The sequence below is a fragment of the Rhea pennata genome, chromosome 2 (genome assembly GCF_028389875.1).
Source record: "Rhea pennata isolate bPtePen1 chromosome 2, bPtePen1.pri, whole genome shotgun sequence".
Taxonomy (NCBI): domain Eukaryota; kingdom Metazoa; phylum Chordata; class Aves; order Rheiformes; family Rheidae; genus Rhea; species Rhea pennata.
In genome coordinates, this window is record NC_084664.1 from 147715002 (window position 1) to 147741278 (window position 26277).

General features: G+C 37.4%; 1 protein-coding gene across 3 annotated transcripts in view; it reads right to left on the reverse strand.

Moving 5' to 3' along the window:
• Positions 1-26277, reverse strand: part of CSMD3 (CUB and Sushi multiple domains 3) — a 683676-nt gene that overhangs the window by 468439 nt on the left and 188960 nt on the right. For all 3 annotated transcript variants that reach the window (XM_062568389.1, XM_062568388.1, XM_062568387.1), the window contains exon 5: positions 10429-10636. In XM_062568389.1, coding sequence (XP_062424373.1) covers positions 10429-10636 — 208 coding nt within the window. The remainder of the gene's footprint in view (positions 1-10428; positions 10637-26277) is intronic.

Consider the following 26277-nt stretch of genomic DNA (forward strand, 5'->3'; position numbering starts at 1 on the left):
TATAAATATCTGAGCCAACAATAGGTGAGGAATGAACTGGAAATAAGAGCAGAAATAAAGAGCAGAGAGGGGTTAGTGCTTAATTTTTTTCAAAAGCAATATCCCACCTAAAATCAAAAGTTCACCTAAATCATCTACAAATTTACCTAAATATATACCACTATGAGCCAAGGTAACTCCATGTTTGGCTACATTTGACTCTCTGCCTGTACATACTTACCAAATAAGTAGTCTCAAACTATGCTTGACTCCGTTATGTAGTAAAAACTCTGAGACAAAACTAGCTGATTATACTCTGAAGTGAAGCACGATGATTCACAACTCTGGTGATGCACATACTCCTGTAAGATGAGTGGGACAACACTAGCCAGAGAGGGAAATCCTCCAGCATGAACCCTGCCATCTCCTTCTCCTGAATCAGAATTGGTCAGATCACCCAGCCTTCACAGAGAAAAGGTCATACCCCTACCCTACCATGAAGAACCATCATCTGAACCAAAACTAGTTGTTTGGCTATAATAAATGTGTGTGTTGATTCTAAATGTTTCCAAAAATTTTTAATACAAGGCAAAACTTTTTCAGTCAGATATTGGAACAAGCTGCACAGAAGTTGTGCAGTCTCCATCCATGGAAGTTTTCAAGATCTGGATGGATAAAATACTGAGCAACCTGACCTAACTTCACAGCTGAGTCTACTTTCAGCAGGAGGCTGGACTTGAGACCTCCTGAAATCCCTTCCACTCTGAATTATTCTGACTGTAAGATTCTAATATTCTCTTTTACTTTCTCTTACAACCTGGTATGCAGTCCTCCGCATAACATATTGAACTCCAGATTAAACTGTAAGTTACACCTTTGGCTGATTTGCATTTCCATGCATATGACAGTTTAAGTCAGATTCTCTCTTTACCAAGGAATGAGGCTACCTATTGTAAATATCACAAAGTAACTAAATATGTCTTTTTAAAAAACAGTGTAGTCTTCAAGGCCTTTACTGTTATGTGGAAGAACGAAGTTGTTCTTCTCTTGTACCTCAAAGTTTCATGTCTATTTGGTCTGAAATGTTTGAGATATACTTGTGTATTATATTTTGAAGTACAACCTGAGGAATTCATACAGAAAAAAATCACTAGAACCTGGTGCTGTGAAAAAACTCTCCTCAAAGAACAAATAGTACAAAATAACATAGCATCACCTCTGCCTTTAGTATTAAACATGTGATTTGTTATTTTTCCCTTATCTGATTCAAATCTGCTTCATGTTTCATTAAGTGTCATTTGTGACTATAGGGTAGAAAGTCAGTTTCAAGTAATGGTCACCAAATGGAACCATAAAATGACAGAACAACATAAGAAAAAACCTGCCAATTGCCTTCACAATCACTGCAATAAATTTCACTCCTAACACCACCATCAAACCTGACCATATGCATTACAGAATGTACTGTGCTTCTTGAACTCCTCTGAATGCCCTCAAAGAAATGTCATAGGTGAAATGCTCAACTGCTATGCACCAAAATAAAATAAAATAAATAAAAAAATCAAACCACAGAGGCAAACACTAAAGAACAGAAATATCCAGCTACTAGGAAAGTCTTTTTTTTTTTTTTTCCAAGAAAGCAAGTACTGCTTTTCTGTTCTCTGTCCTTCACAAAAGCAGGATGAAAACTATGATACACAACCCATTATAAGAATGTCAACCCAGACAATAGTTTTATGATGCATTCCTCCTATTCCTTGACTTTTACTAACCTTGTTCAATAGTTAAATACCACCTTGTCCCAAGATATCTGTTGTCTGGAGGAAAAGGATGACTTATGCATGCTAAAACTTCGTTGTTTTTGCAATTTTTTTCTATTTTTTTGCAGCGAAGTCTAACGAAAGATTAATACTGCATACCAATCTTTTTCTCAGTCTCATCTTCACCCCACTACCTTCACTGCAGATCTATGAAACATGATCTGCTTCAAGATCAGCAGTTACAATCATTTACTTCCATGTACCACACTCTGGAGTCAAAACACGGAATCAGAATCACAGAATCAGTAAGGTTGGAAGTGACCTCTGGAGATCACCTAGTCCAACCTCCCTGTTCAAGCACGGTCACCTACAGCATGGTAGACAGAGTTGCATCCAGGCGGGCCTTCAAGATCTCCACAGAAGGAGACTCCACAACCTCTCTGGGCAACCTGTGCCAGGGCTACGTCACTCTCACAGGGAAGAAATTCCCCCTCACGCTCAGGCAGAACTTCCTGTGCTTCAATTTCTGCCCATTGCCTCTTTTCCCATCACATGGGGCAACTGAAGAGAGTTTGTCCCCGTCCCCTTGACACCCTCCCTTCTGGTACTTATGCACATTGATAAGATCCCCCCTCAGTTTTCTCTTTCCCAGGCTGAAGAGGCCCAGCTCTCGCGGCCGTTCCTCAGAGGGCAGGTGCTCCAGACTTCTGATCATCTCCTTAGCCCTATGCTGGACTCTCTCCAGTAGCTCCAGGTCTCTCTTGTACTGCGGAGCCCAGAAATGGATGCAGTACTCGAGATGAGGCCTCACCAGCACTGAGCAGAGAGGTAGGATCACCTCCCTCCACCTCCTGGCAACACTCTTCCTCATACATCCCAGGAGACCATTGGCCTTCTTGGCCACAAGGGCACATTGCTGCCTCATGGTCAACTTGTCATTCACCAGCACTCCCAGGTCCTTCTCGGCAGACCTCCTCTCCACAAGGTCAGCCCCCAACCTAGGGTTATTCTTCCCCAGGTGCAGCACCCTGCACTTGCCCTTGTTGAACCTCAGCAGGTTCCTCTCCACCCAACTCTCCAGCCTCTCAAGGGCTCTCTGAATGGCAGCACAGCCCTATGGTGTGTCAGCCACTCCTCCCAGCTTGGTATCATCAGCAAACTTGCTGAGGAGGCACTCCATCCCCTCATCCAGGTCATTCATGAAAAAGTTGAACAGGATGGGACCCAGGACTGAGCCCTGCGGGACGCCACTAGCCACAGGCAAGACTCCGTGCCACTGATGACGACCCTCTGAGCTCTGCCTTTCAGCCAGTTCTCAATCCACCTCACTCTCCACTCGTCTAACCCACACTTCCAGAGCTTCTCTAGGAGGATGTTCTGGGAGACAGTGTCAAAAGCCTTGCTGATGTCCAGGTACACAGCATCCACTGCTCTCCCCTCATCCACCCGACCAGTCATTCCATCATAGAAGGCTATCAGAACTGCAGAAACAGTTAGGCTTTATAATATTAACTATTAGTTTAAATTCACAGTTAGCAAACAAAAGCTCTGATAAAATCTTTTTTTATGACTACACTTTATTAGCTATACTAATTAAATAATTCCTTCCCAATTATTTAGTTACAAATATGATGCTCTCCTAGGACTTTGCCAGTGTTCTTTAAATTTGAATCCAACTATATCAGATTACAAACTATGTATCTGTTTACCGCTTTATTAGCATCATTTTACTCAGAATCATTATGTACCTGATTCCTTTCCTGAGTCTTACAAGTATATTTCAAAACTTTCTGCAGTAACTACTGAGCAAACAGTAATAATAACTAAGACAGTGTCCCTAACGGTCATTAAAAAAGCAGTTATATTTGTTACTTTCTCATTCAAAGTGATTTTTCAATGAAATAATTTCTGGGAGTGATTTAAACTCTCATTTTCACCTGTACTTATAAGTATCTCTGCTTCGTGCCTTTTATCCTGTTATTTATTTATTTCCAGTACATTACTATTTTCTTGTTACTTATATAATTAAGGTGCCATTACCTCTCTCTACGCTGCCACACTTTTGTCAGCCAGTGCTTCTCCTCTGTAGCCTTACATGAACATCACTTGATCAAGTATGTTGACTGAAAAGAAATCTAACCTATTCAGACACTAGACTGTTGTATAAAGCAAGTAACAGCTTTGTTACAAAGATAAGATTGAGAAGCTATTTTATTAACACGTGTCTGAAACAGGGTACTCATCAACAGCACATGTTATTTTTAAATGCCTCCTGAAGATTAATTTCTATCATAATTGAACTGTCAATTGAAAACAAAATACAAAGGTATCTAAAATTAATTAGTTGCATCTCCTCCAAAAACAAAACCCTCCCCCAAAAATAACTCTCACCTGCTCATCTTCATTTTGCTTTTAATTCACACTAGTTGATATAACTTTCACTTATATCACTTAGAAGCTCTACATTGCACTGAATGTTTTTCATTTTATTCCTTTATAGCACTGGTAAAACAGGACCAAAAGGCAGGAAATATTGATTTTAGCCTTCACTGAATTGCCAGTGACAGCAAAGGCATGGAAAATGGTAAACGTGACACCATATGTATTTTAGAAAAAGTCCTGCTGAGAAAGAGATCCTGCTTCTACCTATTATAGGTGCATTATATTGTGCTACGACCAATTGTCCCAAGGAAAGATCCCTGGGCATCAGGCCAGGAACACTGGGTGACACTACTCAGGGCTCTGTGGAGTGAATGGGCCATGCCCAACTGCGTAGCACTTTCCTCTGGGCCCTTCTCCACAGCTCTAAGATCTAACTATTTTTTTTTCTGTACTTTCTGTTCAAAATATCTGAGGTAATGTGGTGTTGTTATGCATCTTGCAAGCCTCCAGAGCGATGTTTTTACACATGGTACAAGTCACATGAGAATGTTAGAAGCTACACAAAGCACTAGACATGCTGGAATAGCATTCAGGAAGGAAGATGAGTTGACCAGAAAGAGGAAAAGCTTGAGGAAAACAGACCCTCATGCAAAGTTAATGACCAGGCATCCAGGACCTGAGAGGGAATTGAGAAGCCAAGTTATTTCAGAATGAAGAGGTCACAGGACTATATGCTTAATTACTCCAGAGAACTGACTGATTAGTAAAAGAATTTGTAGATACAAACGCATTTAGGGAAAAATACAGTTTATATAGATGAAATATTAGCTATTTCTGTAGGACTAGATGTTTTCCAATGTTATCAGCTGAGTTTTCATCCTTCAAATATCAGTTTCTTCCATAACAAACCACTTCGCAGAAGTCTCAAAGTGAAATCATGAAAGATGCTATAAATCTGTAATGAACAAAGCCTGTTCATTAAATTCTCCTTACCTATGTTAACTAGAAGAGTAAACAAAGCTCATAATTAAAAAAAATGTTACATCCATTGAAAAGCTCACTAGGAACGTTCCCAGGTCAAGGATGAAACCCCACCCGGCAGAATCAATGCAATTACCTTTGGGAGAAAGAAGGCAAATAGTGACCTGGGCTGCATTATGAAGAACACTGCCAGCAGTTTGAGGAAGCCTCACTCTCTGAACAGGACCAGTAAAGCTGTATCTTGAGTCCTGCGTCCTGTTCTGGGCTCTTTAGTACAAGACAGTTATGGACCTACCAGAGAGTCCAGCCAAGGGGCACAAACACGACTAAAGGTCTGCAGCATCTCTGGATGAGAGGCTGAGCAAACTGGGATGGTTTAGCCTGGAGAAGATTGAGGGGGAATCTTACCCATATATAAATATCTGAAGGGAGGATGCCCAGTGACAAGACAAGAGGCAATGAGCACAAATTGAAGCAGAGGAAGTTCCATCTGAACATGAGGAAAAACTTCTTTACTCTGAGGGTGACTGAGCACTGGAACAGGTTGTCAAGTCTCCATTGTTGGAGATAACACAAAAGCTAACTGGACATGGTCCTCGGCAATATGCTCTACGTGACCCTATTTGAGCAAGGGGGTTGGCTAGATGGTCTCCACAGGTCCCTTCCAACTTCAGCTGTTCTGTGGTGCTGTAAAACAGATAAGAAGTGATTTGGAATAGAACCTAGTTTGGCATCCCAAACGGAGACCTTTTTTTTTTTTCTCTCTAATGTTTTTATTCTTTCTAGGCCACTCAGTCATATCACACTCAGGAATATTAAACTAGTAGGCTATCCTTAAGACCTTTATTATATGGATCAAAGTAACCTTAAAGATCTCATAAATCTTTTTAAAATTAGATGCTTTAGTTTTTTTCATCAGAATTGAGAGAAATATCTTTTGTCAAAATGACATTCCTCCCTGGAGAATTCTATTTTAAATAAATGCAAAGGGAATGTTTCTTTCTGAAAAGTTAGAATTTTGAAAAATGTAGGATTACTGTTCCAAGAGAGATATTCCTATTTGTCACCACTGTTTTTAGTAGCTGGTTATTTTAAAGTAATAAGACGATCTGCATAATGTATATCACATAATGAGCTATTCAAAATATTTAAAGATAGAAATAAATTTAATCTTGTACATATTATTTTACATTGGATACATCTAGATTTCTTTAGGAAGCAATGTTAATTTGGCTACAGCCAGATACAGAGTAATAGTCTAAAGAATATTCTGATTTAATATAGAAAACTGTAAGCTTGCTTTATACTTTAGGAAAATAAAATAGAAACTGGTCTGAAATTCCCAAGAATACACTATCACTAAGAAAGAAACTACTTCTTATAAAGCAACATGACTAAACCAATTAACTGCATTACATTTCAAATTTCACAGAAAGGTCCCTTTGAAGGTCATCTCATCCAAACCCCCGCTCAAAGCAGGCTTGACCTAACCAGAGTGCCATTATACATCAAGGAGTTAGTGGTCCACACGACACACTGACCTGGGTAGGTGGAGGAAAGTACTGTGGCATAACGTACTGCACTTGACTTTCAGGACTGCATTGCACTTGACATTGTTAATAGCAATATAAGAGCCTGAAAGTGGCACCCCTCTGGCACCAGCAACAATGCCACCATCACGACTTTGTCTTTAAGTGATGTTATTTTCCTTCTACACCACAGTACTTCTAAGAAAATCCTAAATCTAAAGACAATACCAGCTACCCTCACCATCGACAGAATTTGTGCAGCACGTCATTGCCTACCTAAGTGTCCATCTCATGCTGTATTATCTTGGGGCTCCCAACATCAAAAGGGACATATGATTTTACAACTTGCTATCATCTTTTCTCTGATGTTTATAAAATAGTGATCTTTCCTGAAGAAGAGTATGTGCCTTCTTGTGGAATATTAAAAAAAGAAAAGAAAGAAAGATAGAAAGATAAAAAAATTGCACCTCCTGGTGCCAAACACAGACCTAATAAAGTGTCAAGGTCTGGGAGGAAGCATTAACATTTCCAAGAACAGAGATTCCACAATTTCTCCAGGCAACCTGCTTCAGTGTTTGATCCACCCTCTTGGAAAAACTAACTAACTAAACAAACAACTCCACCTCCGTTATATCCAAGAGCACTATCACATGTTCCCTGCTAACCGCGGAGTTCACTTACAGTGCCTCGACTCGCTCTCACGCTCTCAAGAACAACTCAGGAGCAAACAACGCCTGGCCCAGGCGGGAGCCGCCCTGAGGAAAAGCTTCTCCGGCCCCGCTGGCAGCCCCGCGGCCTCCTGCCTGCCCCCTCCCCCCGCTCCGGCCTCGGGTCCTGCACCCTGGCCGCACCGGTCTCGTCGTGCTGAGCCGCCGAGCCCGTCACGGCACCCGGCCGCCGCCATCTTCTCCGCTCCTCAGCGCCGCCGCCAAGCGCCGCTGCCCCCGCGCCGGCTGCCCGGACAGGGAGCCCAGGCTGCTTCGACTACCCCGAGGCTGCGGACGTCGCGGCGCGGCCCGGCCCGGCCCGGCCTAGCCTGGCCCCGCCTGCCCAGCCTTCGATCCGCCCGAAGGCTTCGCCACCGCCGTTCGCCCAACTCGCGGCCGTCCGCGCCGCCCCCACAGCGGCGGGAAGCGCGAAGCCGCGCGCGAAGCCGAGCGCGCCCCCTGGCGCCAACGGCCGTTTCTTCTCGCGAGACTGCGAGCGCGCCAAACGCCGCGCGGGGCCGGCGGGTCGGGGCTTTTGTTTTTTCTTTTTCTCCTTATCAAGGCAGGGGTTAAATACATCTGCATGTTAACAAATAACAAAGTATAAAAACTTGCATAGTTATGTGCTCTTTAAAAGGAAATAGCGATTCTCACCCAGACCACAGTGATGGTTCTCTGAACTGCAGCTTTAAGCCCGTGCTTTATGGCAACCAATATTTTCTGTTAGAAACAGCAAATGCTTTCGCCGCTCTCTGCCAAAATATATTGCAACACCAGACGGAAACAAGTTGAAAGGTATCTTTACAGTTTTGGGGGGTATTTGGTGGAAATGGTCAATCAGGGTTTTCTTGAAGGAAAGACTTGGCATGACTGGCTGGAAGACCGCAGGAAGCCAGCGTTTCCTGAAGGCTTCCTCGTCGTCTCCCGCGGATAACCCCGGCTACCTACTTTGCGTGTATTTTAGCTCATTGTTTTATTTAGAACCAACAGTGATATGCTGTTATACAGTTAGATGTGTGGAAGGAGAAAGGTGGGTTTTATTTTTGATTTTGTTCGTTGTCAGGCGTAACAGTCATGTAAAACAAAATGTCTAAAAAATGATTCTACAATGCTACTATCGAGATCAACCACTGCGTTTTAAGAGTTTAAAAATATGTACTATTTGCCTGTCCAGAGTGACACATCAGGAACCTGGTTTTAGTCTTAGATATATACTTCTGTGTAGAGTTTATAAATGAATGTATCTTGAACTAAATCTCAAGCTATATTCTAAGGACCTATAAAGCATTAGTACAGTAAATCTAATTAACAAATCTTGGTTAATTAAGTTTTCCAAATCTATTTTTCCTAGCATATGGGGGGATACTTTTGCATTACTGAATACATCCATCTAATTCAGGGAATATAAATGACAAGTTATAAAAAAAGATGTGCTTTCAATCTGCTTCTCTACATGAGCAGTTATTAAATTAGCATTGTAATGTGTTTAGGTTTTGTAAATAGATAATTTAAGTGTTTGCATATATAAATTAACCTCATTATATAATTTAGATATAGTCAAAGCCTTCTGAGTCTGCAGAAAAATGAAATCATTGCTTGAAGCTCATGACTGAATACGTAAAATGCTCTAAGAACAAGCAAATGAAGATTTAGCTGTTCAAGTGGTTAATATATTCTATATGCCATTGGTATTACCTCACTAATAATTACAATAAATTCTTGTTTGAAAATAATTTAGCTGGCAGCTAGTCCAAAAGACTTAAGTTTAACAGCTTGAAAAATCACTGGCAATTCAGTAATATTCTAATACTGGTAATTAACTGCGTAGGTGGCAGTATAAATTAAACTATATTATGAAATACTATAAACTATAGCTGAAATACAGTGCATGGACTCCTAGTATATGTTAAAGCAGTAAGGAATATAACTTACAAGCATCATTTGTAGAAATAGAGACAGTTATTTTCAAAACAATAAAGCTATCTAATTTGCGGTATTTTATTATAAATTAAGAACTATTTTATTTTGTTGAGTTTATGTTTGTTTTTTTTTTTCTCTGTATAGATTAGAAGGGAACAAGACTGTTGACTTGAATAGGGCTAGGCAATTTAGCCTGCCTGCTGTGCAGAGCCCTTGTCATGCTTTGTGAACCGGTTAAGAACTTCTTAAGATTTTACTGGAAAGCATCCCAGTTGTTTATGATTTTGTGTATATCCTCCTCTTTGCAAATCAGCACTATGTTTAAACCAACATAACAAATACATTTGTTTGTTATCTTCAAACACATGTTGTATTAAAATGTTTTTGGAATGGTGTGATACTATATTACCATAAAATTACCAAGCCAGAAAACCACAACATGTATTATATATTTTTTTTCAACTGAACTAAACCTGATCCTGGAAGAGATTGCTTACCATTTTATTTATTCTACTTGCTTTATAGAATGCAACTACACTGATACCAAGAATTGCAGGAGGACACTTGGAAAACACTGTTACAACTGCCAAGTCAATAAACAAACAGAAATCCTCTCTGAAGGTAACATCACTGGAAGAAAAAAGTAAATCAAAAATTGCTGTGGCTGCTGAGCTCTGGGAGATGTATCACACAGATCAGGATGGAAATTTCCAGAACCATGTAACACTTGCTACACCCGCAGGCCCTTAACCTTGTGAGACACTTGGGTGGGCAGAAACTCCACCAGAGAAAACCTGTGAGCAAGTGTCAGCAGTGCAGCTTCACCCAGCTCTGTGCTCAGAGGACTCCAAGAGGGCTCCACAATTCCTTATCAGCACAACACCAGTTCTGTTTCTAAATACGTTTATTTATAACACAGTAGTGGTTAGGCATACCCACAGACAATAAACTGAATGAGCCTACAGTGCTTTGCATGTTGATGTTTCACACTTGGAATATATTTGGAAGATATTTTACAGCTGTGATTAAAAAAATGACATTTATGTGATAGTAATTTAAGTTTTTTAGCAAGGCCGTTGTGTTGACTAAAGCAAAATCAACACAAGTTATCTTTTCACATTTTTATCAACATTTTTTTTACCAAATTAAAAACTACAATAATCGACTTACCATATTGTAGGTGGTTCAGAACCTTCTACTTCCAAGTAATCATATTTTTCTTCCATTTGAAAATCTGTAAATATGAGTGAGATAGTATCGCCAGGTTCTGCCACAATTGTCCATGTGCAATCTGCATTATTATGATACTCATTAGGAAAATTGGGGCTGGAGATGATACCACTGGATCCTCTCATAGTTCCACCACAAGCATCCTCAGCTGTCAAAAAAATTTTAGAATGTCATTAAAATTACTCCTTAGCAAGCCACGCTTTCTTACTGAGAAGAAAAGTTTGTTACCTTTTAGATAAACAATTATTTAAGGTTTATTAACATGACAGACTTGAAACACTACCACAAAGTTAGGGTATTAACAAGTAATTGCTTCAAATTTTAATTATTTAAAAATTATTATACTAGTTTCAGCAGATATTTTTATAATTTACTTTTTATTATTTTGATTAACATTGTTTCATTCATTTTACAATAAATGAGATGCAAAAATTTCATGATTTCCTCTTGTACTTTAACCCAAAATGTTTCCATCAAGCAAATAGAGTTTAATTGTTATCATAGGCAGTCTGACACAAAAAATGTGGCAGCAACATTATACTGAAAAATAAAACTCTTCATGGATAATTTCCTAAATATCAGATGACAGACCTATTCACAATTAAAATCTTTACATCATAGTCATTTTAGTAAGGATATTTTTAATAGGTCTTGTGTTTCAAAAGCAACTATGGGAATACTTTCTCATGGTAAAAGTACTGTAATATAGTCTTGTTCCAAATAAACTTGTAGCATTCAAATTGGAGAAGATTTACAAAATCTTCTAATATCAGTAGAACTACTTCTCACATAAAGATTCACAAATGACATTCTTCAAGAACGTAAGAAAAAATGACTGAAATGGTGTATTGTCATAAAGGTATATATACACACCCTGTCTAATATCCCCCAAATTGTTTTTGAGAATCTTATGTTATTTTTTTGTGAGTTAATAAAATTGATTGTGAATGTAGTGCTATTACTCGCAGAAGTGGAAATACCTTTCAATAGAGTTATATCACGTTTTATCCCAATAATTCAGTTTGTTACCCAAATGTTTGAAGGACACCCAAAAAGGAATTCTTTTTTCTGTGTAGTTAAAGTGATAACATGAATAAATAGTGATTTAACACTTGAAATCAGTCAATATTCTTGAAAAGTTAAGAGAAAATTAAAAAATACATATTTTTGAAAGAATATAGGATCACTGAGCTAAACACATATACTGACATACATGTAATGACTCAGTCCTATCAAGAAAAAAAATCTTAATGACTGTCACAAACCTCCTAATTAGGGTAGTTTAGAAATTTAAGAAACCAGCTTTTGTTCCTTAAAAATTCTGCTAGATTATTGTATGACAGACACACTAAAGTAAATATATACATCGGTTTAATTTTGCTAATTACTTTTTAGTATTCACTAAATGTAACGAAGTTGAGGAACCTCATCACTTCACAGGCTTAAGTCCTTTACTGTGAAAGAAATACAGTAGTATATAAGAAAAATCAAAGCTTTAGTTTTATTATTTAAAGAGAAACCAGAAAACCAAGATCTGTTTTCTTCTTCGTAATTATTACTTCACAGAAATAATATTTCCATTAAAACAATGGTTAACATACTAGCTAAATGATTCTGATGGACCCATTCATGTTTATTTAAATATGTTTTATCATCTACCGATTTGAAAAAGTTGTTACAAGTAAATTTTCATAGCTTAATTAATGGAAGCTTATGCCGCTATAAAAAGAATAGAGAGTGGAGAAGGTTTTTGGCTCACATAAGTTAAAAGGAGAAGACTACGAGTACTCATAAAAGACTAAAAACATTGCAATAGCTTTCCTTTAGACTCAAAAATAAAAAGACTTTGGAAAAATAATTATACTACAGAACTCATTGTGTTTACTTTCTATAAATGAAAGAGAGAGAAGCCTGTCCTAGTTCCCAACAATCTAAAAGCTGTTCATCAAAAATGTTGCTATACTATGCTAATACTTTAAATAAACAGAGTGACTATGTTTAAAAATAGAGGCTATGTCAATGAGTATGTCTGCTATTTCTGAACCACATCTGTTCAGAGATTTTTGCCAAAATGAATTTTTGCTGCCATCAGCAAAATATGAACCAGACACAACATGATGCATTTTGTTCTGATTCATGAATCAACACTTACTACAAATAAAGAGGATAGTAACTACTTTTAAATATATCCAAAAGCACACCAGATAACTTCTTAGCCTTTTTAATGCAAATATTAGCTTGGTAAATGAGAGAATTATTGTGCTCTGTTACCATATCCCCCCATCTACAATATCATTTAATTGTTTTAGCTTCAATTTTGCAGGCAAATCCTCATAGGCAAAACCTGACAGCTGGGAAGATATCAGTTCCCTTAAACATGTTTGGTGCCTTAAGTTTTGAAGCCATTGGAAAACGGAATCCATCTTCAAGTGTTTTATAAAATGACAAGACCTGTTCTTACTCATATTGAAGTCGACCTGAGTTCTGCCATTGACTTGAAAGTGAAGGGTGCTGTGACGAATAAAATAAAATTTAATAATCATTTATACACAATCCTTTTTTAACACCTAAATTTCTATCATTTTCATAATTGCTTCTATGACAGTTCTGAAACACAGACAAATAACTAAGAAGAAAAATTTATGAAGAGTAAGTTTCCCATCTTCATCACTGTGCAACAAGTCCAAAAGTGGTACACGATCAAGAAAGAAAGAGAACGAAGGTAACATTTGCGGTGATTTCTGTACAGAACTCCGAGAATATCTTCTTGCAACTCTGTATGATCTATGTGAAACCCCTTAGGTACCAGTCCTCGAAGATACTTAAGTACCTAGCACTGCTCAATTTCAATGTGATCGAAAGGTAGTAGCTAAACAGCAGTTAAGAACCTAAATGAGCAAGAATTGCTTGTTACTCCCCCTTCTTTTGATTTCCAATTATGGAACAGGGAGAACAATATTCACAGGAATGGTGAGAAGACAATATTTTTGTCAGATTTTGAGACAATCGACATTATGCTGCTGACAGTTCTGACTATCCAGCAAGCAGAGATGAGGTTTTAGTATCACTCTACTTTTGAAATGCCTACCCAATATTTTCAAAAAGCAAATCAAATTTATTTTATCATGAATTTAGAAAATATATCTAACCTACAAACTTGCAAATGTGATAGGAAGGCATAAATGCAAAAAATATGCAGATTGCCAAGATGTCATTTTTGCAAACATACTTCTCTGATCTTAACCATATGTTGAAAGGGGAAGATTTTTCAAAGTGATATGCAAGTGGGGACTTGGCTTAGAAAAGCTTTTCAAGGTATTAAGAATTCAAATGAAGTTCTATATTTGAATATGCATGAGGGTTCATGCAGAGGGAATATCTCTGACACTGTGATGATTTGTGTGATGATTATGAGAGTAGAAAAGTTGGTGGATTTTTTGGGGGCATACACAGGTTATTATTTATATAAATACACACATGCCACGTTTTTTCTTCTGGATAAATCCCAGCAAGAAATAAAACATTTGAATAACTCCTCATGAAAATTAATTTCATAAAATTTTATATTGTATTATCAAAACAAAATACTAACTTTGTATGCTGTTCCTTGTTCCTTTTTCATAATTAATATTTTTAATACATATATTTATTTATTCAGTCTTTTCTTAGTTTACTTTTAAATGTAAATGTCTGCTTATTCCTGCAGGTTTCAGTGGTATTTACAATAATGCTACATAAGCACTGAACTACAATTTTCAAGAACAGTGATGATCAAAGCCAGTCAATGTTATCAGTGATTTATAGACCATGCAAATTCCCTGATTTCAAAGAGAATTCAATGAGATTGCATGGTAAATCAAGTTTTAATTTGGCACACAATATATCATATCATCTAATCTAACTAGATATTTATAGGGTTTTGAACAGTTAGAATTAAGTGCATTAATCCACTGTTCATGTTTAATAGGCATTTCCATTATCTAGTCTTGAAAATCAGGTGAGGGAAAGTAGCAACTTTCTTAGTTTAAACAATGATCTTTACAATATCCAATAAAAGTTTTGAGCAAGTTAAGCAGCTTCTGGAGGAACTTGTCAAGAAAGGGTGAGTGTTTTTGAAAGGATCTGTAACAGTTCCTCTGCACATTGACCTTAGCTGCACAGACTCTGTGCACTTCATGCGATACCATTCACTCACTGTACTACAGCTGCACAACCCCGGCTGTAGTGCTGTTTGCTATCCCAAATTTTAATCTTGCACTCCAAACAAGTTTGCTGAGCAGTCTAAAAGAATTAACAGTCTATTTCTTCTACTGAAGCACTTGACAGTCATAGTAATTATCACTCTTAAAGATCTATGCACATGAATAACACCTAGCACTTAAAACTTTTATTTGAAGATTACAGAAGATCTTGATGTTAGAAATCATTGAATTCCTTCAGAAACTCCAGTGCTTTTTACAGAATGTAGTATAGGTAAACAGATAACATGAGTGATGTATGGGCTTTTCAAAAATACTACTTTTTCTAGTTTAACTTTACTAAGGTCACTATAAAATTAATAAGTCATTCTACTGTAACATTCACATTCTCTCTAATGTAATGCATCTCTCATATTTAAAACAAAGAGGGAGAGACAACTGGTGTAATCATTTTCAGTTACATTTGTGCTATTACTGGTGAAAGAGTCATAGCTGTGTCCCCATCTATACCAAGAAATCTCAAGCTGCTACATGAGACTTTGCCAGATAATTTAACCTGGAGATTTCCCTCCAGTTTTTAACCAACCATGAGAGAAGAATGATGAACAGCTACGCAAGAGAGTCACTCTTCTGCTGTTTTGCTGAACTGCATTGCACAGCAGTAGGTGTCACCAAAGGATGTGGACCATACAATGCAATGAGAATATAACATTCCAAAATAAATAAATCATGATCCTGTTAGTGTAGTTAAAAATGACTTTACATGCTTCTGCACATTCCTCTGCATATGTGGGATACCTATACATGTATCCATGTGGTTATATAGACTCTACCTAGAGAAAAATACTCTATTTTCTTTCAAGCTCAGATGTCTTAATTGATGTCTAACTGTAAAGATTTCTGTTGAGCAATTAAAAAAAAAAAAAAAGTCCCTGAAAAAATATAATTCTCCACTCTATCACCACATATTTATCATTAAAATATAAATGAACCACTTATAGACATAAAATAATTACGTACAAAGTGAAGCACAATTCTAAGTATTTTCTTACTAAGTGAAGCCTATTGCTTTTTACATCTTTCTGAAACCATTCTTGATTATTTGATGTAATAAAATTCAATGGAAATGAAAATGGAAATATAATTATTTAGATTATACTTTCAGATATTTTTTCAAGACCACAACCCTTCAGATGTAATCTGATTTCTGACGGAAAAAATATTTTGCTATAAAATTCTACCAGTGTTTTTTAAATAAGATTTTTAACCATCAATCACATTCATATTCAACATTAAGGATAAAACAAATGAGATTATCTTGTCTAGGTAGTAAGTCCTTTGGCATGAGAAAGCAAGAAGTTCTATCTGGCTTTTAAAGAGGCAGCACACTCTATTCTAGCTACGATTTAAGTTATCTAAACACTTCAGAATCAGAATGTAGGGTCTTTTCCTGAGGACCTTGTCCTTTTTTGTTACTTCTGAAAATTTATCAGAGGTTAGCTCTAAAATAAAAAGAAAAAAAAATCTAATCTAGATAATCAGCTTCAGTGACCACAATTTAGGAAGGATTTTTTGTGTTTTCAGCAGTGGCTTATAACTAATAATTTTTATATTAGAGAGGTATTTTATACATTTTTTCTTGTGTTTATTGACTATTTTTGGTGAAAGTCAGAATTGTCTTCATTTGAATATTTTTACTATGTTATTTTATGTTTAATGTTTTCCTCTTTGGTTGTCTGTATGTTTATGCATTTAGATTTTTGTTTTTTACAGAGCATGGCATAGAGAAGCCACTTTATATTATGTTTTGAATTTAATTTTCCACAAGTCTGAATTTGCTGGTTTATCTGTCAGCAACTTTCACAAATTTCCAATGTCACACTTGGCCACTGCTTAATCCAGTATTTTTATATAGACTCTAGCTTTGCAATTTTCTGCACATTCTATACTCCTTTTATAAAATCCAATGTAGAATGAGTTTCTTTATTAAGTTCCTTCACTGGCTGGGCTACAGATCAATAACAGAAAAGAAACTAAACTGGTTGAAGTGGAATGTCCCTTAAAAAATTAAGCTTAGTTGAAAAGTCTGTAGCATAATTATCTGATTATGAGATGTAGATGAATAAAGTAATAAATAACATAGGTAGTCACAAAAATACTTGTAGGAAGGTACACAGGCAATCCCACTCCATAGCAGTTTCCTGTGTTCAAGGTATTCCTCTGCAAGTGTATTTGTTCCTTTTGTTCCTTGCCTACCTTTTTTTCTGAAGAGTCTGTATCCACCCATTGCAGCACTCCAGTTGTGCTGTTTTAGCTCTGTGATTTTAGTAATGTGCAAAGTCTGATAGCATATGGATTTACAGTTCCCGTTTGTTTCCCATGCTGCATATGTTTGTACATAGGCGCTCGAGATGCAGCTGTGGTCACCTTTCTCTCTCAAGAAGAGCGTGAGAACCTCCCCCATTGCCATGTCTTGTGCACATCTCCTCCATTGTTCCTCTTCCCTCATTTATTTGTAAGTTTTGGTCAACAACCTAATAAACCTGATTTAAAACTCTCCTCATTAGGTTACCAAGTTTGTTGGCAATGGTACATTTGCCCCATGAAATAAAAAGTAATTATCCAACTAGTTTAACTTACTCTCTATGATTATGTTGAATTCTGATGTTCAGACTCAGGGAATAAATTGTCTTTAAAATAGGAATAGAGAGAAGAGAATATGTAGAGTGCTTCATAATGCATTTACATTTGCTTTCATTTAATATTTTAATATAGTCTAAAAGTGCAAATATGTTGAGATTATTTATTTCTGAGAACTATTTATACTCTTGGGCTTTCTTCACACCTGATATAATCAAAAATGTCCTTTCTTTTAATTTCTCTTGGAATATTCTTACCTTTTTTCAGAAATTTAAATAAAATAATTGCAAAGCATACATCAACTGAAAATATGTAAGGAGAGCTTTGTTGAAGATTTGTCATCAATGGCTTAAAGTGATCCTGCTTTTGAGGGAAGGGACATAGAAGATTTCTTCAGGACATAAGAAACCCTAATTTTCTGTGATTTTGTGGTGTGATTTGTGCAATTCACACAGAGGTTTTAGATCCCAAATAAATCTAAGGAAGATTATAAGCTGACACAATTCACATCCTCAAATCCTTGGCTTTGCACTTGTATATTCAATAAAGCTGTAAAATGTATACAGATTTGACAGTCAGCAAAAAATCAAATAATTGATTGTAGCTTAAAAGGTGAGGAAGCTCAGGAGCTTAAACTGTGCTCTACCAGAAGTTAAATGGAATATATTCTCAATAAATTGTCTCCTAGTATGTTTCTTTTGAGACAGAACCTCAAAAAAATGAGCTATACCAGTGGGAAAACACTACCAACACACACACAGTTTGTGCCTATTTGGAGAGAGCATGTAGTGAATATAATTTAGCTGTGTTATACTCTTCTGCAGAATTTCCGATAGAAAAAGTAACCATTTGCTAGTAAATACTGCACGATTATTTATTATTTTATGTATAAAGAAGAAAAGAAACATGAATAGAGATATGAAAAATTTTGGCATATTAAAACCAGTAGCCTTTTTACAAAAAACGTAAAAGGTATGCAGTCTCCTGAATTCTTATCTATATTCTAGGTAAACATCATAAGTCATTTGGTTAATGGCTAAAAAGGTCGTTCATTTTCTGTTCTTCTAGACTGAAGACTTAAAATTTGACAGATCAGCTCACAAGTAGATCTATCAAAAGTAAGATAACCTACTAATCTGTAACTCAGCCAACATTTCTTTTAGTGCTGTTTTCCAGCAACAGAAAATGAAATGCAATTTTTCTCACATAAAAATGAAGTTTTGGGGGGAGTTGGTACTTTTACTACTTACAAGAAAATCCAAGTAATCTATATCAGTATACTTAGAGTGGCTTTCTTTGTGTGAGCATGATAGACAAATTTAAATAGAAGAGACTTCTTGTCGATCATCTTACTTCCAATTATTTCAATAGTAAAATAATGGGAGAAGAAAAGTTATGAAGCACTGCAATATATCCACATGAAAGATGTCAGAATTAATGTTATGCACATCAAAGATAAGAAAATGTTCTATGAGGTAAATAGCTTTTCTGCTGATTGAAATATACCAGTATAACAGCCCACGTATGGGCACAGAGAAGGCTGCTCAGGTGGTAAGAAGATCCCAGTTAGGGTACACAGAGAGAGATCCTAAAAGTATACTTGCCAAGAAAGAAGACTGGAAGTTGTTCAACTCACTCATCAGCAATGACCTGGATGAGGGGACAGAGTGCCTCCTCAGCAAGTTTGCTGATGATACCAAGCTGGGAGGAGTGGCTGACACATCTGAGGGCTGTGCTGCCATTCAGAGACACCTGGACAGGCTGGAGAGTTGGACAGAGAGGAACCTCCTGAGGTTCAACAGGGGCAAGTGCAGAGTGCTGCACCTAGCAAAAAATAATCCTAGGCACTAGTACAAGCTGGGGACTGGCGTTCTGGAGAGCAGCTCTGCAAAGAAAGACTTGGGAGTGCTGGTGGATGACAAGTTGACCATGAGGCAGCAATGTGCCCTTTTGGCCAAGAAGGCCAATGGTCTCCTGGGGTGCATTAGGAAGAGTGTTGCCAGCAGGTCGAGGGAGGTGATCCTGCCCCTCCACTCAGCCCTGGGGAGGCCTCATCTTGAGTCCTGTGTCCAGCTGTGGGCTCCCCAGTACAAGAGAGACATGTAGCTACTGGAGAGAGTCCAGCATAGGGCTACAAAGATGATCAGAGGGCTGGAGCACCTGCGCTGTGAGGAACGGCTGCGAGAGCTGGGCCTCTTCAGCCTGGGAAAGAGAAAACTGAGGGGGGATCTTATCAATGTGCATAAGTACCAGAAGGGAGGGTGTCAAGGGGACGGGGACAAACTCTTTTCAGTTGTCCCATGTGACAGGACAAGAGGCAATGGGCAGAAATTAAAGCACAGGAAGTTCTGCCTGAGCGTGAGGGGGAATTTCTTCCCTGTGAGAGTGATGGAGCCCTGGCACAGGTTGCCCAGAGAGGTTGTGGAGTCTCTTTCTCTGGAGATATTCAAAACCTGCTTGGATGCGTTCCTGTCTAACATGCTCTAGGTGACCCTGCTTGAGCAGGGGAGGTTTGGGCTGGATGATGAGCTTGGTCCGTTCTAGCCTCAGCCATTCTGTGATTCCATGAAACGTATTTTTGTCTTTGTAATTCACAAAAATTCCAATCATGAGAGATGATCTAAAACATATTGTGATTACAATTAAAAAAAAAGGAGGAGATATCTTTGCTATTTTTTCATTTCTTAATAAAGAAACTAAAGTATCAATTCAACCATGGCTATTTTTTTTTCTTGTTGTTTTGCAGTTTGGCCTGTGAACCAAAGATACATGTCTTCTGGGATGTCACACATCTGTAACTGGGATACTGTTCTATCACAGAGAATTATGCAAATGTACAGCCTAAGAGTGTGACTATTATCTTACTGGAAATAAGTATGTTAAGTAGTACCTCTTGTATTTTTCTGTTAGTGTGTAGAACAAGTTTGGTTCTGTTCTGTTAAAATGACGTGGTGAGGCTGCCTAGAAGATGACTGGGTAGCTCCGAGGGTACAGCACCCTGTGTTACCCAACTGTGGTTGCCAGGAGGAGTTTGCTCCTTGCTTGAGATCACCTGATGGCTCTTATCTGGAGCAATCTTCTCAAAGGCAGAGTGCAGCAAGCCAGATGTGGGAGCTGCACCAAGAAAGGATTCTCTACAAAAGCAGAAGGATACTGCAGGAGGGAGTAGCAAGCTATATAGCCATGCTCCATGGGCATGGAAGGAAAACTGTTTCTGAGACCTGAAGAGGAGTTTGTTGTGATTTAGGAAACTGCTGAAGGGAAGGACCAGTTTTTCAGAGTCATGGTGGAATGGGGAGATCTGTTTTCAATCATCTTTTCATGGTTTTGTTCCTGGCAGTATCTAGAATACCTCATCCACCCCTGTGGAAGAAAGAAGTTGATAAACCTGAGTGTGTTCAGCAAAGGTTGCTAACAGGGTTGGGAGCTGGAGCACTTGCCCTGAGAGAAGAGGCTGAGGCAGCTGGGCTGACTGAGTGTGGAGAAGAGGCTGCTTTCTGGGGAGTTAACAGCCCCCAGGTACTTGCAGAGAGATTACTGAGAAGGCAGAACCAGGCTTTTCACAGTGATGCACGGAGGACAAGCAGCAATGGGCATAAACTGAAACAAGAGAGGTTCAGGCCTTTCCTTCTCCAGACCTTACAGGAGAAATTTTCTCACCATGAGAACAACCAAGAAGTGAACAGATTGCAGTGAGATCTGTCAATACACAACTTCTGAGATTTGAATGTTACCCAGACTTAGATTTCTTCCTTACTGCAATTTGCTTTCTGCCTTTAAACACTGTTTTAAAATATACTATTGCTTCATCTCCAGCTGAAGCTTCTCCTTGTCATCTCAAAAGCTGTGCTTCCAAAAAACCCCTTTATTTTAGTAAATATTTATATATTTCACCTTCTGAATTCCCCCCCTTTTGCCATATATTATCATATTGGATAGATTGGGGAGAAAATCAGATAGGACTTATATTGGATTAAACCCAACAAAATATAATAATTTTGTTAATGTTTTAATGGAATATTTACATTAATTTGAAATTTCAGTAAAAATGTTCTTTTACTTTTCTTCTGATATATACCATATAAATCACTGAAGTCTGTTTTATTGTCAGGTAAATTTTGTTGTAGATTCTCTCACTGGTTTTATTAAATTTTGTGGGATTCATACTGTTGCATTAAAAAAAAAATAAGTAAGTTTACAGGTACCTGTTAGAAAAATTGCTCATATCTCAAAAATCTCTGTATATTGGAATTCCTGTGCACAGCAATACTTAAGGATATGACGGATGTTTTAAGTTTAAATCAGAATTATCACTTGACAAACAAGTTTTAAATCTCATTAGCTGTTCTTATGCGATTTTCTTCTAAAAGAGAGCAAATCTCAAAACATCAGCTCTACGTACCTGCCAGATATGCAGAAGGAAAACAAACAAACAAATGAAACCATGCTTAGCCGAAGGAAGACGCACACCTTTAATAAATTTTTTACCATCTTGGTTGCAGATAATGCCTTTACCTAACACAGACACTTAAGCTGGGAGCAATCACCTTAGACTTCATTTAGAGTCAGAGAAGAGAGTAAAATCTAATATCTCTCTTTATTCAATATGAAAATTTGTTTACAGGTGATAGCTCCTTTTCTGTAGCACCTATAGAGAAAACCTAGTACAGGTACCCTCCTACGAACTCCCTTCATACCTCAGTACATTTTGCTGAAATAAATGTAAGACTCCAAGGAGATAATAAACATATGCCCTCTTTTTCTCCCTCCTAAATTATCTGTTCTAATGCACTTAGGAGTTATGGAAAAATCTGGGATGTGTCAGACCTGAATGATAGATATAATGTGATTTTTTTTTTTACCTAATCTGTAACCAGATTCTTAAGGTGAGATGAAATCCTTATCTGATTCCATGACACTGTGAGTTGGAAGATAAATTTGAAGACTTACTCAATCTCAATAAATAATATTTAAAATTTCACTTTGCAGATCAGTTGTCACAGTTCTTAGAGAAAACTGCTCAGTTTAGGATCTTACAGAGTTGCCCATTCAGAGGGGGAGAAGAAGGAAAGCTTATTTCAAAAAATATGAATGGACAGATCCAGAAAATTATTTTTCCTCTCTTTCTTTGAATTATTAGAGATTTCCTGGGACAGAGTGTTTCGATTTTATAACTGTGTAGCCCTGTATTTGCTATTGCTAGTAAAAGGTCATAAGCTCTGCAGTGAGTTTGCAAGGCCTCAGGACTGAGGCATGGCATACCTGCTCTGTGTGAACTTTTCTTGGCCTGGCTGCACTTCTTTTTTCCATTGCTTTAGCTGAGATATCAAATTCTCTAGCTGACCTGGTGTCTACACTTACTTTGTTTTACTTTCGCTTAGCTTTGGTTATTATGACTATACATATACACACATACATATATATATATACACATACACATATACATACATATATATATATATATCCATGACAAGCAGTTATTCTGTGCAAAAGGAGCTATTTATGACTAACATAATGATGTAGTATATTACAGGCCTGGTGCAATAGCAGGCACCTTGAGAAGTGGAGGCATGGAGGAGTGCAGGCATGGGATGATAAGAGACAGGGCACAAGCTCAGCTCTGGAGGCCTCGTGGCTATGAACAATTCATGCATGGTCAGTTAGAGAAACGCAGATGTGGATGTGGACAAAACTGGTTTTAGGAGTAACAAAGAGAACAACAAACATTTATCTAGCACACACAGAAGGCACCATATATAGTGAATTTAGATGTGACATGGAGTTGTGGACCAATGGAGAAAGAGCAGGCATGTAAAAGCATGTTAGCAAACATAAAATTGACTGCAAATGGATCCTGGAGTGAGGAAGAAGAAACGAGCAGTGTGATTATTACATTCCTCCCAGTGAAGGGATCCAGATGCTGACTATTGCCACTACCAACAGAATGAAACCACCAGTGTTAAGACCTAGAAGAGCAACAAAAGGGTGAGTATAACTTCAGGAAACAGGGTAGAGTGAAGTGCATATATAACAATTTTGACTACATTATTACTTCTTTTTCTGAAACAATTAGACCTGGACTAATAGTGATTAGACTTTTAAAATTTCCATTATACTAACAATAAATTCTTAGTTTTACTTATATATAAGGTGTGCTTCCCCTTAATCCGTAAACAAGATTTTAAGTGTAACATTGTGTCTTCAAAGAAGTGTTTTTATGTATAAGAAGATATTACAGTAAGCTATACTTAAAATAACCTGGTAGCAAATGGTATTTATTTTACTTTCAATAATGTAAGTTTTTTTTAATCTCATTTGCAAGGATTGTACTATTTGGGGAGCAGAACTAGAAAGAGAAAAATATGTTTAAATTTGCAATAAATAACATACACTTTAAAAGGTTTTAATAATTTGGATTTGTTTGGGTAGAACATCCAATCTTTCATTAATCAAAAGGAGGTTCTAGAGGAGAGACAGTCACACTTTTCCAAGGTGCACAGCCAAAAGACAAGAGACAGTGGTCACAAATTACAACATAAAAAATTCTGGTTGGACATAAGCAAAACCATTCTTCACCCTGAGGGAAGTTAACCATTGGTCAGGCTACACAGGGAGGCTATGGAACCTCCATCCCTTGAGATTTTCAAAACTCAAGCTCGACCTTATCCATCTTTAAATCCGTGCTTTGAGGGGTGTGTTGGATTTGATATCTTCCATAAGTTCCTCCCCACATGAATTCCTCTGTCATTTCTGTGATAGCTTACAGAAAGAACAATAGCAAAACAAAACAAAAACTCCAAAACACAAAGTCTGAGGAACAAGTGTATTGTCACAATTAATTTACTGTTTTACAATCTCCCTGCACATAATCTAGTACAATATCTACAGCAAGATTAGAGAAAAAAAACTGCTTCCCATTGTTTCATTTTTCTCTCTCTCAACCTGATGCTTAAAGTTGTAGTTTTTCCTCAGAACGAGTGCATTAAGTTTTATACTGTCCAGTGGGGAAAGGATTGCAATGAGTTCATCTTCATTAACTGCAGAAATTATGGAATAAGACTACTGAAAGCTCTTTTTGCATTTACCACCTACAGTCAACTTACTTTCTTGCATTACTTTCAGTATAGGAACTTAGTGGGAAGATAATCTAGCGTATCTTTCATTGTCTATTCCTTGGAGCCTTCTGCTGTCATGACAAATGGATCACAGGGAGTATGCAGCTTTGAAGAAATACGTTTATGAAAAAAATGCAAATGTTCATCAAAATATCTGCCTAAAATGGACAAGTCCACATAATCAGGTTTGTAATACAGATAAACAACAGTGTGCAATCTTTCCAAGCACGATGCAAAGCAGGAAGCGTGATTGCTGCTTCACATCTGTTGCCTCTTTTCTCCTGTAATGTTACGTTCAGTTTTCCTTTTATCCCAGCATAAAATGGCTAGGGATGCTTTCAAGATTTCAGAGTTGTGATTTTGGTACTTGCTTTATTATGCAGAGAACTTAAAATTCAACCCTCTTGAATGTGATCTGTGACTACTGCTTCTCCAGAAGAGAGAAGCAGGACTTGACCTCTTCAAGAGACATTTTCTCAGCCAAATTATGACTACTCTGTCAGCTCTTTTATCTTGTTTGCCAAAATTTATCAAACTTAAATTAACTCTGCTTGCATTTCAAAAGTTCACAGACACATTGAAATTTGGAAAATTAAAATCAGAACTTGAAGGAAAAGATTTTTACACCACAGAAGTGTTTAGAAAAAAGAGTTTCAAACTTCTGTTTGAGGGATGTACAAAGAAGTTTTCCAAGTAGAACTTGTGTACACCTTCTTCCGCTATCCAAATGTCTTTGTCACTCATGTCACTTCCTCCCATCAATGGATTTAATATTACACTCAAAATCTTATATGCAAAAAGGAATACACTATATATGTATGTATATATATATATATATATATATATATATATGAAGCCAAGAAATGATTTTTGGTCTAATTAATGTTTTAACAAATAATCCAAACTATCTAATGAGTACAAAGAAACCGTATTAACAACTCTTAACATTGTTGTTCGTAACCTTTCTAGGATCTACTCCTTTTCTTTGGTGTTATGTTCACCCTCCTGATGTCCCTCTGGGTCCCAAAATCGACACTTTGGTCTTCAAGCAAAATGGAGGAAGGGAAGGGTTTACAACAAGTTACCAACGTCCTCCCTTCTCTGGGAGAAGTGTGATGTTCATGTCGGGGTTTCTCTCAGGTATATTTTCTGTTTTCTTGCCACTGTCTACCTCCTTGTGATCACCTCTCAGATGAAGTTTGAGAGTTGCATGTAACCTCTCCTACCCCAAACGAACACAAAAGGCTGTGGTTTGTAACGTAGTGCTACCTAGCTTTGCCAGATTTTTGCTATGTGTGGCTGACACAGAGGTTAGGCTCAGACAGGTTGGGCAGTAATCACTTGACCACTAGAAAATTGGTGAAACAATATAAATCTACCTCAGCTTTATCTAAAAATCATGTTTACTGGGCTACATTGTCCTCATATTAAGAAGTCTTCAGTGATGAGCTACCTGCAAGCCCATAGTGAATTGCAATGAACAGCCTGAGAGGTTTTGCTAGCTGTCTTCCCAGCTAAATTGTGAGACACAGCTTCACTGTGTTTATCACTATCACAAACTATTTATGTTATTAGGGATTTTTTTGTGTTGTAAAGTCATTTAGAAAGATTTTAAAATGCATAAAAATGTAAAGTGTAAATTACATTAAAATGAACTTTTGATTAATATTTTCTTATAATTCTTATTAGGTTATTTTCCTTATTTGCAGCCTTTTTTTTATTTACTGAAAAACAAACAAGCTAGTGTTCATTAATGAGGGGCTAAGATTGTCCTTCCACAAAACAAAAAAAAATTCAGATTTCGGACACTGACAAATGCTTCCTTAAATCTAATT